At 38.8% G+C, this 14726-nt stretch overlaps 4 protein-coding genes across 5 annotated transcripts in view; 1 reads left to right on the plus strand and 3 right to left on the minus strand.

The window, feature by feature from the left end:
* Nucleotides 1-1667, minus strand: part of LOC5514406 (39S ribosomal protein L46, mitochondrial) — a 3135-nt gene extending 1468 nt beyond the window's left edge. The window contains exons 1-4 of the mRNA XM_001634579.3: nucleotides 1521-1667; nucleotides 1038-1384; nucleotides 379-567; nucleotides 71-187 (exon numbers count right to left, since the gene is read on the minus strand). Of these exons, the coding sequence (XP_001634629.2) occupies nucleotides 71-187; nucleotides 379-567; nucleotides 1038-1384; nucleotides 1521-1617 (750 nt within the window). The 5' untranslated portion in view covers nucleotides 1618-1667. The remainder of the gene's footprint in view (nucleotides 1-70; nucleotides 188-378; nucleotides 568-1037; nucleotides 1385-1520) is intronic.
* Nucleotides 1658-3796, plus strand: LOC5514385 (lysophospholipase-like protein 1). Its single transcript, XM_001634533.3, has 2 exons — nucleotides 1658-2147; nucleotides 2722-3796. The coding sequence occupies exons 1-2, from the start codon at nucleotides 1750-1752 to the stop codon at nucleotides 3056-3058; spliced, it is 735 nt and encodes a 244-aa protein (XP_001634583.1). The 5' UTR covers nucleotides 1658-1749; the 3' UTR covers nucleotides 3059-3796.
* On the minus strand, nucleotides 3436-7955 carry LOC5514387 (discoidin, CUB and LCCL domain-containing protein 2). Of its 2 annotated transcripts, none has more exons than XM_032384032.2 (5): nucleotides 7810-7955; nucleotides 6217-6374; nucleotides 5571-5851; nucleotides 3857-3995; nucleotides 3436-3684 (listed from the first exon to the last, which is right to left on the minus strand). In XM_032384032.2, exons 2-5 carry the CDS (start codon nucleotides 6344-6346, stop codon nucleotides 3680-3682), a joined length of 555 nt encoding a protein of 184 aa, XP_032239923.1. In that variant the 5' UTR covers nucleotides 6347-6374; nucleotides 7810-7955; the 3' UTR covers nucleotides 3436-3679. The 2 variants fall into 2 exon arrangements, with proteins under 2 accessions (XP_032239923.1, XP_001634630.2); XM_001634580.3 differs by having other exon boundaries at nucleotides 6217-6348; nucleotides 7810-7909.
* Nucleotides 7956-9021: 1066 nt separating this feature from the next.
* LOC5514388 (doublesex- and mab-3-related transcription factor 3) lies at nucleotides 9022-14091 on the minus strand. The gene is made up of 2 exons (XM_032384091.2): nucleotides 13691-14091; nucleotides 9022-10107 (listed from the first exon to the last, which is right to left on the minus strand). The coding sequence occupies exons 1-2, from the start codon at nucleotides 14019-14021 to the stop codon at nucleotides 9398-9400; spliced, it is 1041 nt and encodes a 346-aa protein (XP_032239982.1). The 5' UTR covers nucleotides 14022-14091; the 3' UTR covers nucleotides 9022-9397.
* Nucleotides 14092-14726: the final 635 nt, after the last annotated feature.

The following is a 14726-nucleotide window of genomic DNA, read 5'->3' on the forward strand; positions in this document are numbered from 1 at the left end:
CTATTTTGTCAACTTTGAACACTGCCTTGTAGAAGGATGATGTCTAAAAAGAGGTTTGGGAAGGGTTTACCTTGTTTTTGTTTTTTGGCTGAAGCTTTGACATTTTGAGAACAGCAGCTGGAGCATTAGACAAGAATCTGGTGTCCATTCCATCACCACACATCTCTTTTAAGCTTCTCTCAGCGGCCTAAACAAACAGGAAAAACCATAAAAAATGGAGTATCGTCATAGGTACTTGGGCCATAGGCCCCCTAATTATTTCCTGGTTAAAGAAAGTAACAAACATTTTTAACCAAAATACAGGTTACAAAGGCCAAAGTCCCTGACATTTTTTTGCTAAATACCCCCCATTTCAAATTCTTAGTTTTTTTTATATACCTGTCTCAGCGACTCCTTATCTTGTATTTGCCCTATTGGCATTTCCCAGGATGTATCATTTCTTTTGAGAAGAAGCACAAGGTTGTGCTGTAGCTTGCGGTTCATACTTCGTACATCCCCTTCGTCATCTGTTTCGCGACTGGCAGGCTGAAACTGCAGTAGCTCTTCCTCCTCTTCTTCTTGGAATTCCTGAAGTATCATGAAGATAGGTGTTTAATACATTACTGTGGGAACAAAAAGGAATTTGACCTATTTCCTTCCTGAGATTCTGGGATATTTCAAAGGTTATCTCCTCAAATCTAGGATTTTTATCTAGGAATTTTGCAAGATTATCTGAATACTAAATGGAGATCACAAATTAAAGCACAAATGAAATATTTCAAAATGTAGAGTAACCTATGATTGAAACTTCAGTGCACTGAGCTAGCTAATGTAAAGCCTCAATTGCAATTAAAAAATAAGATAAAGGATAGTGGTCTCAGCTTGGTAAAGCTACTGTAAAGGTGGGGTGGGAGCACCAACCACCCCGCCAACACACAGGAACAAGCTGCCAAAAGACAGACCAAATTGTAAAGCTTGTGCACACTTCTCTCAGCATGTCCTGGCTACTTAGTTGTGCAAAGCCCTTTGATTACATAGTGAAGAAAAGGAAAACCAACCTTTCTGTTCGCTTCAATCTGTGCAATCTCTATAGCTTCGTCTTCATCGCGCTCTGTTAGTTTCTTTTTCCTGTCTCTCAATTTCTTGACTGTAAGCTCATCATCGCATAACACACTGTGCTCTATCTCCAACTGATCTTGGAGTTTCTCAAAGCGCTTCTCCAGTTCCGACTTGTCTGCAGTTACCACCGGTAGTCTCTCTACGCATATGGCGGTGTATATAGCTGGCTGAGGCAGCTCTTGGATCTGGGGGTTGGGTTTTGTAGAGTACAGCCTCTTATGCAGGACACCTAATCTGTATGTCTCGTTGAATCTCCTGCTGTAGCTTGCTTGTGTAGAAATAAGAGCTAAAAAACGAGCGATTCACAAAGGAAAATCAGTGAGAATCTGTGATGTTGTCTGCGATTATGTATTTAACAATAACAAGGGAAATTTTGGTATTTTAACTGTAAGAAAAGGTGTATATAGTAGGAGTTTACGTACCTTTTCCTAGATTTCTTTGTTGGCGCACTCCTCTACTTAGATAAGCAAGGCAAGTAGAAAAATGTTTCGCTACTCGAAAGCTCATGTCGGCCGCCATCTTGTATACAAGGTAGCCGCGCCAAATATACCAGGCTACCAAGGTCAAAAGCTGGAACGCCTGTCAGAAAGTGCCATCTCTGCTCTCTGCCGGGCGCAAGATGAAATTTGGATGACTTGACGAAGAAAATAAATGGCATTACCTAAGCTTAAGACTGTAGTAAATCGAGAGCGGTTTAAAAGAAATGCTGCGGTGTTATTTTTCCATGGAGAAGAAGGATCGGCGTCAAACCTCAAAGAAAGACTAAAAGAAATGTTATTACGGAATTTTGACTTCGATCACATTCGCGTTGTGTTCCCACAAGCGCCAGAAATTATCTCCAAAGTAGACAGAGATGAGCGAAGACCCGTATGGTTCAACCGAAAGGATTACAGCCCGGCATTTCCAGAGCAAATAGACTCTATCGAGAGAAGTTGCAGCTTGGTCCGCCAGCTTATCAACGACCTCGTAACAAGTGGAATTAGAAAAGACAGGATAGTATTGGGGGGGTGTGATATGGGAGCTCAGATAGCCATGCATGTTGCTTACAGGTATGTGTTTGGAAAAGAGCGTGAGTATTGTCTTGTATACATGTTTCCATGCATATAAAATGATCATAATTACCCCTCCCCCTCCCAATTTAGTGCCTTATATATAAGGAAAGTAGGGGTATTGTAGTCACCCCCCAGTTTTCTTGATCTCCCTGTATCACACCCCCCCCCTCTTGCCTATTATATTTCGAAGCTGCTACAGTAATGCAATTGCTTAAGCAGGCTGTTTGGATCATCGTCAGCATAGTCTGTAGTTGCATACCTGTCAACTCTCCTGCATTTGTAGCGATTTTTGTCGCTACCGAAAAATTATTCTATAATAAATCTACATTCTGCTTATTTTCTATTAAAAAAATTGAACCAATAACTCCCTTGCATAGAGCAATTTATTTAACACCTGGGTGGGGTGATACATGATTTTGAGTTTCAAGGGTATACCCATCCCTCCCCCCAAAAGGAAATATACCCCACCCCTCCCCAAAAAAAATATCAAGCCTTGAGATTTTCTGGGGTTGACAGGTATGTAGTTGTGTACAGTAAATGACTTTCAACAAACACATTGTTATTTCTTCAGGTATCTTCCTGATGTTGCTGGCGTGTTTGGATTATCAACTCATCTAGGACCACTTTCTCATGTATACAAAGTTCTCCTTCATAAAAGGGTGACTCAGTCTGACTTTGAATGGCCTCCTCTGTTACTCTGCCATGGCCATGACGATAAGCGGGTGAACCTCAAGTGGGCTGCACATACTGCTGAGTATTTTATGGATTTGAATGTTGAGACAGAACTGCAGGTGTATTACGGACAGAACCATGAACTCAGTGTTCACCAGGTCAATCATTTGAAAGAATGGATCATAAAAACATTACCAGACAAAAATACTATAATCGGCCCTGACTTGAGATGTTGATTGCTAACCCATGAATACAGTTAAATACAACCCTTTGCTATTCACATTATTTATATGGAAAGAATGCTCTCAGGGGCGTAGCCAGGCTGGTAGCCCCACTCTTCTAGCAGCCAAAAATACAGTAAATGTATGAGACATCTAAAATACAGGCCCCCTCCTGTTAAAAATCCTGACTATTCTACTCTGCTTCCTCAACAAAACCCTTGTGAGGTAAATTAGGAAACATGGAATATCTTTATTGGTTGCACAGTCATGATCCTTATAGCCCAGTCTGCCTCTAAGTGGGCTATCACATAATTTTCACTCCATGATGCATAAGATATCATGTGAGATTTGATGACTAAGCAACAGAAAAGTTTCCTTAAAATAAATAATCATTCCACTGTGGATTTTTTATTTAAGTCTTGAAATATAACATATTTTGAATTAACGTAAGCACAACCTACTAGCTTTTACAATATTCTTTGTCCATTTGCTTCAGAATACTTTATATTCCATCAGAACTAGCTGTCTGTACTTCCTTTACATCTATTTACATTGCACATTGGTCGATCCTTTGCCCAGGGCATTTCACTCTTGGTTTCATTTTACCCACCAATATTGTAAGCAATATCAGGCTGCTCATGCTGTAAAGTTAAAAAAGGCAGAGAGTGCATGAGCAAGACAAGAAACAGTTGATTTCTTTGATACCTCTAACATGCAAGGTCTTTGCAAAGTAAGCTTATATGATTAACCAAAGAAAAAGGAAACAAAAACAAGAGTTTTGTTTTTACAAACGCTTTGTTAAATGATACTTACGGTCACATCCATACAGCTCCACGCGTAAGCAGATCCCCTTTTCCCAGGTCCGCGGGTTTATTCGTACGTATCTTGCAATTACAGGGGTCTTTAGATTGTTGTGGTGCACTGTGAATGAATCAACGTTACCGTCGAATATCTGAAAAGATACCGAAAAAAAAAACGAATAGTGTTAGTGGTCTAACGCACTGCACTACAATTTACCAGTTATTTGTTTTTATCATACTTCTGTTTTTATTATACTGCTTATTTTTCTTATTTAACCCATTGACTCCTGGCTATTTTTAGTGTTATAAAGGACTTTGACTAAAAGGACCTTAGAATATAAGATTTATAAGTGCAATTGTAAATATGAACTTCTAGTAAGTTCTAGTATAGTAAAAAGAAGGATCTTCTAGAATAGTCAAAGAAGTCTTTGTAAATAAGATGTATTTTTGGAGATATTTAGTGAAAGTTCGCTGTCACCCGATATTGTTTATTTGATACAGAGTCCAATTCTAGAGTGTTCTATGTAGCGTGACAAATACAATGAAAAGCCATTTAGTAGTTACTGGAACTTGCTCGCGTAAACGATAGTAAAATTGAATAAATTCGGGAAAGTTCGTAAGTGAAAAAATATTCCAAAAATAGCGTTAGGTTAAATCTAGAGTATTAGGTAATTAGCTATATTTAGTAAACATAATCGTTAGTATCGTCGTAAGTTAAATATAGTTGAATAGTCAAATCGAAAAATAAGTCGAATTGAAAAGTTTTAATAACAAGTCATCGTCGAGAAGTGATCATCGAAAGAGTTATCATCGCATATAAATAAAGAAAGATCTTCGGAGGAACAAAGTATTCTTTCGGTGTTTGGCTCGACAACAAGCTGAATTTACAAAAAAAAAAAACAGACCGAAAACACTGCTGCACTAGGGAAAGACCTCCCAGAATGCTTGGCAATATGTAATGGGGTGTTTTGAGTCCTTGGAAAAGGACCTAGGGAATCAGTAATAAAGGTATCTATTTGTGTCTTTAGCTGTGTTTGCTGATCTCTTTCTCTTGTGTGGTATTTTGAGCGTTTTCTTAAAAAGGTCAATTCTGCTGTATTTTCTTGTTCGATTTGAAATTTGTCAAAGAACCTGAGCTATTATTTGGCTGTAGAGTAGTTGCTTTCACCTTGGTTGGATGCATATCTTCAAGAACATCTATCCCTTATGCTGTATTCACACCAAAACCATGTTTAGTTAAACAAGGTTTTTCTTTGCCTGATAACTTGCCAAGTTTTTTCATTGTGTTGAATTCTTATAGCCAAATGATCACTTAGTAACATGTACAGCACAGTCTATTCAGTTTTGTTCTTGGTTCTGTCCACTCTTTGGAGAGTTTAATTAAACCACCTTTAAACTGGTTTAAGTGCTAGTGTGAATGCGGTATTAGACTGATGCCTGAGTATCTTCATCTCACTGTGTTTATTTTGCACTTCTGAGTTTTATTTTTTTGGTTGTGGGAACTTCTTAAAGCCGGTACAGGCCGGTTGGGTATATCAATGGGTTAATCATTATTATTTTCATTATTAAGCTTTAACAGGACAGGACAAGACAGAAGAGTTAACGTGCATTGATTTCAATAGGAAGTTCTCTCTAAAAGAGGTGCACTGTACACATGCAACACACAAGCAATTATCCCATTCTAGTTTACTCCATCTTGTCATTAACCACAAACCCCATCTTCTAACCTCCTCGTTGCCACTGGTTCCATAGGTCTGGAACTTCTTGCCATCATTGCTGTACAGCAGAGCAAAGCTCTTCACGTGTTTATCCGGCTTCTGAAGATCCCCCTGAGTTGCAATACGTGTGAGCTTTGTCTTCTCGCCAAGGTCTATCTGGAGATACTGGTTCTCGTCTGTTGTTGGCGAACACCATGCGTCAGTCGCTGTGAAATTCTCGAGTTTTGAAGAAGCCGATATATCGTTATCATCCAAACCTCCTGTCTGCACTCCTAAGGCCTCGTAACAAGCTGGTAGAATAAATATAATAATTTAGCAATTAGTGAGCGCAGAACACATTTATTCAGGGATTTGTTACCCCCCCCCCCCCCCCCTACGCAGAGCTCGGTAACTTTGCTAACGAGCGACACAGAAAGCTCTGCCCAAGAGGGTAGGGGCTCGTGGGATTTTACGGATGGTAATGAAAAAAAAGAAATTAAGCATAATGATACTTAAACTAAGTCGTATATCAAATCATCAAGGACTATCCTGATTAATTGAACTCTTTTGAAAATCCATCCTTGTTCTTTCTTAGATTAAAAATAAAGAAAAAATGCTTCTTATTGACATTTTTTATTACATATATTTTTGCTGAAGTAGAGTGAAAAAAAATTACCTTTTGGTGTTTGAGTCACTTTTGCCTTGGTCTCTTTGACCACGTTTTTGGATTTGGTTTCGTCGGCGCAGATCATAGACAAGCATAGACACAGCACTGCGCATGACAGCAACACCTCGCGGGCAACCATATCTATGGCGGGAAAACGGCGGGGTGATCTAAACCAGACAGGAATGACAGAAAATTGAGAAAGGGGACAACTATAAGTGATACAATGATGGTGGTGGTTAGCTAAAAATTAAATAAAATGTTTTAGTTGTTGTTGACACCGGTAGTAGAATAAGATTATTATCGCTTCATCGGAATGAATAAAAACAAAAAAGGCATTTATGCATTGTGTAGACAGCTGAACACAGTCAGGCGAGGAAGGCAAAATACAAGGCAGGCGAAGTTACCCTAGCGTTCCTTTTTACATGGACTTGATAAAACAGGGAATAATCTATATAAGTGCATTCTGTTGGCTAAAAATAACAAAACACAATGATTTCATTTGACCACCTGTTGCGAAAAAAAATATTGTTCGTAACATATTTTAACTATAACAAAGAATAAGAATATACATTCATTTACAATTGGAAAGACAGAGAATTCATTTTAACTTCAGCCAAAGAAATTTTATGAGCCATTTTTTGGGGCTAAAATGTTGAGAACCAATTCGAGCACAGGTAGCCCAGGCAATGGTTTTGCAGCTTGATCGTAATTTGAAATCGTGTTCTTAATATAGGTAAAACGAGTGGATTGAAGTAGCGATTTTTTTCTGTGAAATGTTGCAAATTCGCCTTTAAAATTAGAACACGTCTTGTTGTTGCTGAATGTATGGCTTATAACGATTTGGGGTGGTTTTCTTCGCGAAATATACAGCTTCACTCACCCTACTAAGGTATAGGAAGTAAAAAAAATCGCTTCTTCAATCCACTCGTTTTACCTCTACTAATAACACGATTCCAAGCTATGAAAACCATCCCCTGGGCTACCTGTGATTCGAGGCGGATTCACGTAGAATTTTTTCTTGGTGCCACTGCCATCCCATCTATTGTATTATTTTCCTTATCACGCTAGACTATTATCATTTTGTATTTTTATCTTGATGCTGTTCTAATATGGTTATTATGTTCAATCTAGGATGCAACCGGAACACAAGGGAAAATCGGCCAAACACAAGTGCAGAAGATAATCAAGCACTCTGTTGGTTCCTTGTGCGATTGCGTCTTAATAAAAACCAATGTTTCAAATCTATATCAAGGTTATTTGTTAGAAATTTCCCTTAATTCCCGACACATTTCCCATAGATCAGTCCCTAATCTTTTAAATGGCACTAAGCTTGATCAAGCATGACGCTTTAAACCACACGCCTTCGCTTTTATACTTTTCAAAGACAAAAATGTTTTAGCCCAAAAAGAACGCTTAAGTTATTATCACCATATCTGTTTCTAATTCGAGTATAAAAGATGTTTAGTTTTGTTTCTTTTGTTATCAAATTTAACAAGATCAGCTAAAGCATGTATTGGCCAACGTTCAACGTTCGCGCAGAAACTTAAACTCTTAAACTTTCTCAAAGAGAACAAAAAGAATCATTTGTGTTTTGTAACTTACCGATTAATTCGATGCAAAAAAACCCTTGATTTTAAGAGTTACTGCTAGGATTTCGGAAAAGCGCTTGATTTACTGATCGTTACCTAAATCGAACATCAATTATTTACCAGTACGCGCTCCGCGTGAGAGACAACCTGTTGACACAGGACGATGTAACTGGTGGAAATGGAGGCCTGTGGTATGAAATAAGCAGTTCGGAACTCGGAACCATCCGAGCGCGCACAACGTTTTTGTTGACAGAAGAAACAAGAGCTTGTTTGAATACCAACTGGGGGCAATATCCCTGACAAACAAAATTAAAGAATGCGAAATATTTGCCGTTCATTTTCTGGTGTGCTCTCACTTTGCGATAAACAAAAAACTTTCTTTCGCCCATAAATAAGTTTTTTTCCCCGAGCAGCCATAGTGTTTCATTTAAGAAATCACCTTGGTTTGTAGGGGACGGAACGTTAGAAAAGTGAAGGGGGGGGGATGGGTGGGTAAGGAAAAAATAATACACGATAAAACAAAAAACTTTAAAAAAAAATCCTGCATGCAGCCCAAACCAGACAAAAGTTTGTGTACAGAAAGGGAAAATCATGCATTTCTTTGAGACAAGCAAAGGTAAACATGTACGACTGCCCCCCTCTTTTTAACGACGGCGTTCGCTTGTGTCAGTTTCCATGTCTCAATAGTCATACTCAGATAATTCGAATTGCCATCCCATTTCTAGTTGGATTTTTAAGTCTCAAAATCACGTAAAAACAACAATGAGCAGCCAATACAACGTCTTAGATCGACCTCTATTAAATGAAAACTTCCCCAACTCGAACTTATATTTGTCCAGATTGTATATTTTTTTAGCAGTTCTCCACTGTAGCACGCAGAAACAATGCAGGCCCGTACCCAGGGGTGTTGCGCACTTCCCCATTTTCGGTTCTCGATAGACGTGCTATTTGTAGACAAAACTTAAAAGTATAAGTTAGATCACTCTGGTGTGTCATCAATCCATAAGTCAGAATTTATTGTAGCCAAATCCGAAAATAAACGTCCTTTGGAGATACTGCAAAGGCATAAGAAATCCCTTTTTGTCCCCCCCCCCCCCCCCCCACCCACCCACACACACACACACACAGAAAATGGGACCACTTTTCGGATTTCGCACCCCCCTCCCAAGAAATATCCTGCGTACGGGCCTGCAATGAGGAAAGGAACAAAAGAAACAGGCTGGTCACATGTTTTTCAATTTATTACCAAAAGTATTTTTTTCTATGCAAAATTTAATCATCTGGTGATTTTAACTCTCAAATGAGATTCTTAAGAAACTGCAAATGCAGTGATAAAAGGCTTAGCTATAAATAAAATAATAAATAATGCGTAATAGAACTAACATAACATCAAATGTTATTAGTACAACGATATCGATCAATAAAATATCATAAGAAAATATTACTAGACGTTAAAAATAAAATTATTTCGCTCTTTCGAGTCCTTTGAATTCATATAAAATATTAGAAATACTTTATCAAAACTATCATTGGAGCAAACGGGAAAACATCCACGCTCCACAAGTAAAGTAGTGCACTAATTTCTCTGCTATATTTCAGGTTTATAGAGCGAGTCTTCCACATTGGTGGCAGGCCCTATCACTATCTCTCAGTTCCGTCACGCAGTATTTACAGCGTTTTCTTGGCGAGGAAGCGTTCCCATTCGTTAGCGACACACTTGGCTCGACATGCTCCGTCTTCGGTACGACCGCGGTATCTCTTTCTCCGTCCAGCGGTCTCTCCGTGTGGTGACTATTGCTTGCCCCGTCCTCGTAAGCAGGTGTACTCATTGACTGCGGCGGAAAATAAGGGGGGGCACCACCAGGCGGCAGCATGGAGAAACCCAAAGGCATCATACCAGGGGGAGGCATCAGAAACCTGTATTGTCCATTCATGTAGTTCATTTTATACAAGGGTGGTATTAGAGGATTCATAGTGCCAGGCTCCCCGCTGCTTGGAATGACCGGGGGCTGTAGATGAGGGCTTTGTCTGGAACTAGTGGTCTCGCACTGTGTGATCACCTCAATCGCGTGCATGAGGTTACCGTTACAGCCCTTGAGGACGATATCCAGCGCCGCTTGAGTGTAGTTGGGGAATGCACGGCATAAAACGTCCTGTGGAAGCGGTACGGATCCGTTGCTGGCGCCGTTTGTGAGAAGAGGCGGGGAATCCAGGGCGCGGCGCTTGAGTCCGTTTGTGGATGTACTCTGGTCGCTGCCGGGACTGTTTGAGCCAGAGTCAGTCGACGGCGGGTATTTTCTTTTACCGAAACCTGCGAATAAGCAAAATACAACGCTAACATTACAGCGTGGATTGTTTTGCACTCTCAACAGCTCACGATTAAAGCCGCATTGTCACCAGTTTACTTCCGGAGGTCCGACGGAAACCTTAACCGTTAAAAGACAAAAGAATATATTAGAATTCGATGTACTTAACAGGCCACCCGCTCTAAATTATCGATCACATCCTCAAAGAAACTTCCAATAGACACACTGCTTTCAATATTTTGAAATATTTTTCGCGTTTTCCGTTAAAAATCATCGGATATTGTTAGGTAACCGATCGGAAGTAAACTGGTGACAATGCGGCTTTAAGAGAGCACAGATATGGGTAAGACCGCAAAACTGATGGAAAACGTATTTCTGTTCACAACTAACTTCTGTCTTTTCCTGATAGCAACGATAACCTCATAAGATACTTATTATTAACTTGTGTATAGTATATAATAACCTCATAAGATACTTATTATTAACTTGTGTAAAGTGTATAATAAATCTATGTACGACAGATTAATTATTTTTTAAATGGCGAATATTGATGACCTACACCAAACAGAAAAAAAAATATGAATTTTAGAAAAGTAGTTGTAAGAAAAAAAAGACGTTTAACATTTGCCAAATATCTCGTAAATTTGAAATTCACCTTGAATTTTGACGAAAGGAGTCCTCAAAGTGTTAGAGACTGGAGCGATGCGCATTGCTGTCATACTAGCAGAAGTCACTTCACCGAATGTAGGCATGTTAGCGGCTCAAATAAACCTACCCGGTAGAAAACAAATACCGAGCAAACGAGAAAGACCGAGTTCTAGAGGCAAAGCCCGTTCCCACGGTCTCGGCAAACCCTATGATAATACTGATAATATTGGTATTTATCAACGGAATCTGTTCAACTAGCTGCGAATCGGTCGGCGCATTCGAAGTTTGAATTGCGCCGCCAAAAGTTAATTAAGTTCCGAAAGCCGGTTTGCTTCTTTTGCCGCCTCGATCAATTACTGTAAATTATTAGTAGCGGTTAGTGCCGGTGGTACCGTGGGAAAAGTACGTGAGAGAAGACCGAATATTAGTTTATTTGATCGGGAAATACCGATAAAGCACTTGTTAAACTTTTATCCGCTTACAGTACGCGCAGAAATAACTTGTGCCAATATAAATCAATTGATGCGTATGCTCAGAATTAACGCCGCCATTTTATGCTCCTGCATAATAAAATATATTTAACTTCAATCGTGGGGTTTTTAGGTTTTCTTGAAAATAAACCGATGCATTTTCGACTGAAAACAATAAAGGAATGGTTTATCGACATTCTTTCAATTAAAACTGTTGTTTCCTATAATGATTTTAAAAAAGCTTCATTCATGTCTTTTTTTGAAAGGGAGTCTTGCTTGAGCAAATTTGAGTTTTTTTGTAATAGAAGATGCAAATCCAGCCTTGGAAATTACAATTGTTTGCGAAATTATAACATAGAAGTGCATTATTTGATTTTACAAAAACTTTCTCGAACTAAAAACATACCTAGAAATATTTTTTTAAATTGAGGTACGTTGAAGTGATGCCAGACTTTCATAGACACCAAAAACTAAATTACATTACGGGAAAACCGAAAACATTTGTTACGAACGAAGGGTTCAGTCCATAAAAACAGGTTTTGCAAGTTTTATTAGTAATTATTTTTCTTTGCCAGGTTTTTCTTGACGACCAAAACTAAAATCAAGTCACTTAAGCTTGCTTTACCCGTTTAATATCTGTTCATTTGGAAAAGAATTCTACATTCAGCGCAAAAATCTTAGAGGAAAAATAAAATGCTATCAAAATGGTGCTCCACGAAGAAAAGAGATGAAAATCATGAATTTAATCAAACGAGTCACGATACCCGTTGGCAAGAACCCTTTGCGCATGCCTCAAAACGCATTAAATAAAATGTCGCCAAGTCTCGGTTTTCGGCGATTTCTTGCGATTTTCATGCGAATTCATGCTAAGTTCTGTACCAGGGGCGGATTCAGGGGGTGTATTGGGTAGAAATCCACCTCCTTTTTTCGTTTGAAGTTAATTATATGTCTGAGGGACGGGAGTTACTGTCCATGCGCCTTCGCATGACTTTGCTGACGCTACAAATTAAATACAGTGTGAAGTATGTAGGATTTATGTAGTGACCTACCAAGAACCACTGGATCAGTTATAAGCCGTCTATCCGGCCATTATCCACCTCCCATTTTGTTAAAATAACTTATGCATTATATTCAACAGTAAGTTAATTCGACCATTAACTCCGTCGAGTTCAGACCCTAATGTTAAAAAAAAAAAATAACCAAAAGTGTTCAGAAATAAAAAAGTTTTGGGGTTGCGTCACAGACTAAAACTGGAATTTTTTTTTAGAGGTCTCAAGGAATTGTTAAGAAAAATGATCTAAATTATTTCGTACTTGCTAAAATCCCTCAATTGACGCGGCGGAGGCAAAATGGTGTCTTGTGTAATTTAGCCTTTTTGTCTGTGGCTGTAAATAAGTCAGTGTTTCTGTGTTTTCTCTTTCAAAGGCGGCTTTTGTTTCTATTGATAACCCATTGCAAGCCAGTCCCGCATTGTTAGAAAACAAGCCGCAAATTAGAGGTCGTAGCACAATGACTTATCCCATGAATAATTCGGTAACAAAACCATGGAAAAGAAACCGACGCTAAAGTACCACAATGTAACGAAAACCTGAATGGATAGCTTGAATTGATTCTACAGGAAAAGCAAACTGTTAGAGTGGAATTTGCTCAACAAAACCCGGATTACTTTGCTTCCAACAATTTCCTGGATAAAGAGATATATTTTTGTTGTTTTCCAAATAGAACCTGATGCGGATTTCCGGAAAGCCACAAACATCACGTGCCAAGCTTAGACAATCGGAAACTCCTTTCTGTTTATTGGTAGCCTAGGCTTAGCTTTTATATATGTTTTTGATTGCACCGGGAGAGAATGCTTAAGTGATACTTATAGTTTTGTAATTGCAACAAGCAGAAAGCAAACATTGGACGTGAGACTTTGAATTCTTTGAAAAAAGGTCTCTAAAAGTGAGAAGCTTGTAGATTTTTGGTAAACGCATTCATTTGAAAAAAAAAAAGAGAGAAACATGTTGTTTTAGGCGATCAAAATGGTTTGTTTTTTTGGTACCCGTACAAGTTAGTTACAATCAGCGAAGGATGGCGTGAACTTGCAGCTGATGACTCTTTAATTAACGTTCGAACAAATTTACATGTACTTGCATGGTACCAAATCGAGCGCTAATTACTGACCTACATTCGAATTCTTTTTGTTGAAGAACTTGCTTGATTAATTAAGCAATAATTCCAACAGTATAAGTGACAAAGGTTATTTGGTTAAAAAAAATCAAAATAACTTAGTAATGCTATTTTACAAGTATTTTCTCTAACGGGACTAAGAGAAAATCACTGAATGACCGTAAGACGTTAAGAAAGTCTCAAAGACGAATGAAAAAGATGATAAAGAAGCCTTCCTTCTAAGGACTTAAGTACAAAGCGATGTTTGGCATAGAATGGCTATTCAATGACGGATAATACAAGGAAGATATGAACTTACTCGAATCCAGAGATTTGTCTGCTTCACCATTCCACATTCCGTTTGGGTGCATCACTAGGCTGTGAGCGTCTTCCCCGTTGATTCTCATTTCGGGTTCGTCAATTCGTTGCTGACGGTACAGCGCTATTCTTGCGGCAGTAAGCTTCTGCCTCTCAGCTACAATCATGCATTCGTTGCACGCGCAGTCCTTAAACCGGCACTGATGCTTGTGGCCACGAAGGTCTGATAATATCCCGTGATTTCTACAGCGCGTACATTTTGGCGTTCTATTTGAGAGATGGTTTTTATCCAGGGGCGAATCTAACGCTTCTTCCTTCATATCTGCAACCATCACAATTACAGTACGCGATCTCTCTTCTCAATGAGACCTTCCCCGACTCTTTCGGAAGTAGTAGTGTACCCACGTGACTCGTTATGACATCATCGCAGATTTCCCTTGAGAGGCCGTCGGAATGCTGGCTTTTCAGCGCGTTCCATTGTTCAGGACGATTGTCAAAAAAGTGTTACTGGAAAAGGTGACAAAACGAATTTCCATAGCGGCAAACAATATGACGAAATATCCTCGCACACGACTTGGAGACGATTTTTCTGTGATATACAATGCCCGAAATATGATATACTTTAAAAACTCCTTTGTTATTATATGTTAAATCTCTTGAAAAAGGGACAAACTTATTTACCTTTTCTACGTTTTGATCACTCATCTTCGGTGATTAGAATGCATGTACAAGCCTTTCCTTTGCGGTTGCATGTTCTCTTTGGCTTCGCCGAATACCGATTCGCGGTATCTCTCATACAGAATTTTTTTTTACAGTAGCCCAATAAAGTGTTACAAATATTTGCGCCAGCAAATTCCCATAAAGGCGCTATATCGAACTTTTCTGGCACTTTGATATTTATACGATATTTATCACTCATCTAAAATCGGATATAAATCAAATATTTTTTCACAGGGTTCTAGTATCAAATATTTAGTCAATATTATAGCAAAGCTTACAAATCTAATTTCTGATATTTATCAGATCTTATACACTTA

This window comes from Nematostella vectensis, chromosome 1, assembly GCF_932526225.1.
Source record: "Nematostella vectensis chromosome 1, jaNemVect1.1, whole genome shotgun sequence".
Taxonomy (NCBI): domain Eukaryota; kingdom Metazoa; phylum Cnidaria; class Anthozoa; order Actiniaria; family Edwardsiidae; genus Nematostella; species Nematostella vectensis.

What these genes read in the sequence shown, in the direction of transcription:
- LOC5514387 (XM_032384032.2), bottom strand. Translation starts at nt 6,346, where the DNA reads ATGGTTGCCCGCGAGGTGTTGCTGTCATGCGCAGTGCTGTGTCTATGC. An exon ending in AGTGACTCAAACACCAAAAG is followed by an intron (nt 5,852 to 6,216) that starts GTAATTTTTTTT and finishes TTATTCTACCAG; the next exon opens with CTTGTTACGAGGCCTTAGGA. An exon ending in GAACCAGTGGCAACGAGGAG is followed by an intron (nt 3,996 to 5,570) that starts GTTAGAAGATGG and finishes GTATCTTTTCAG; the next exon opens with ATATTCGACGGTAACGTTGA.
- LOC5514388 (XM_032384091.2), bottom strand. Translation starts at nt 14,021, where the DNA reads ATGGTTGCAGATATGAAGGAAGAAGCGTTAGATTCGCCCCTGGATAAA. An exon ending in AGACAAATCTCTGGATTCGA is followed by an intron (nt 10,108 to 13,690) that starts GTAAGTTCATAT and finishes GCTTATTCGCAG; the next exon opens with GTTTCGGTAAAAGAAAATAC.
- LOC5514385 (XM_001634533.3), top strand. Translation starts at nt 1,750, where the DNA reads ATGGCATTACCTAAGCTTAAGACTGTAGTAAATCGAGAGCGGTTTAAA. An exon ending in GCCATGCATGTTGCTTACAG is followed by an intron (nt 2,148 to 2,721) that starts GTATGTGTTTGG and finishes TTATTTCTTCAG; the next exon opens with GTATCTTCCTGATGTTGCTG.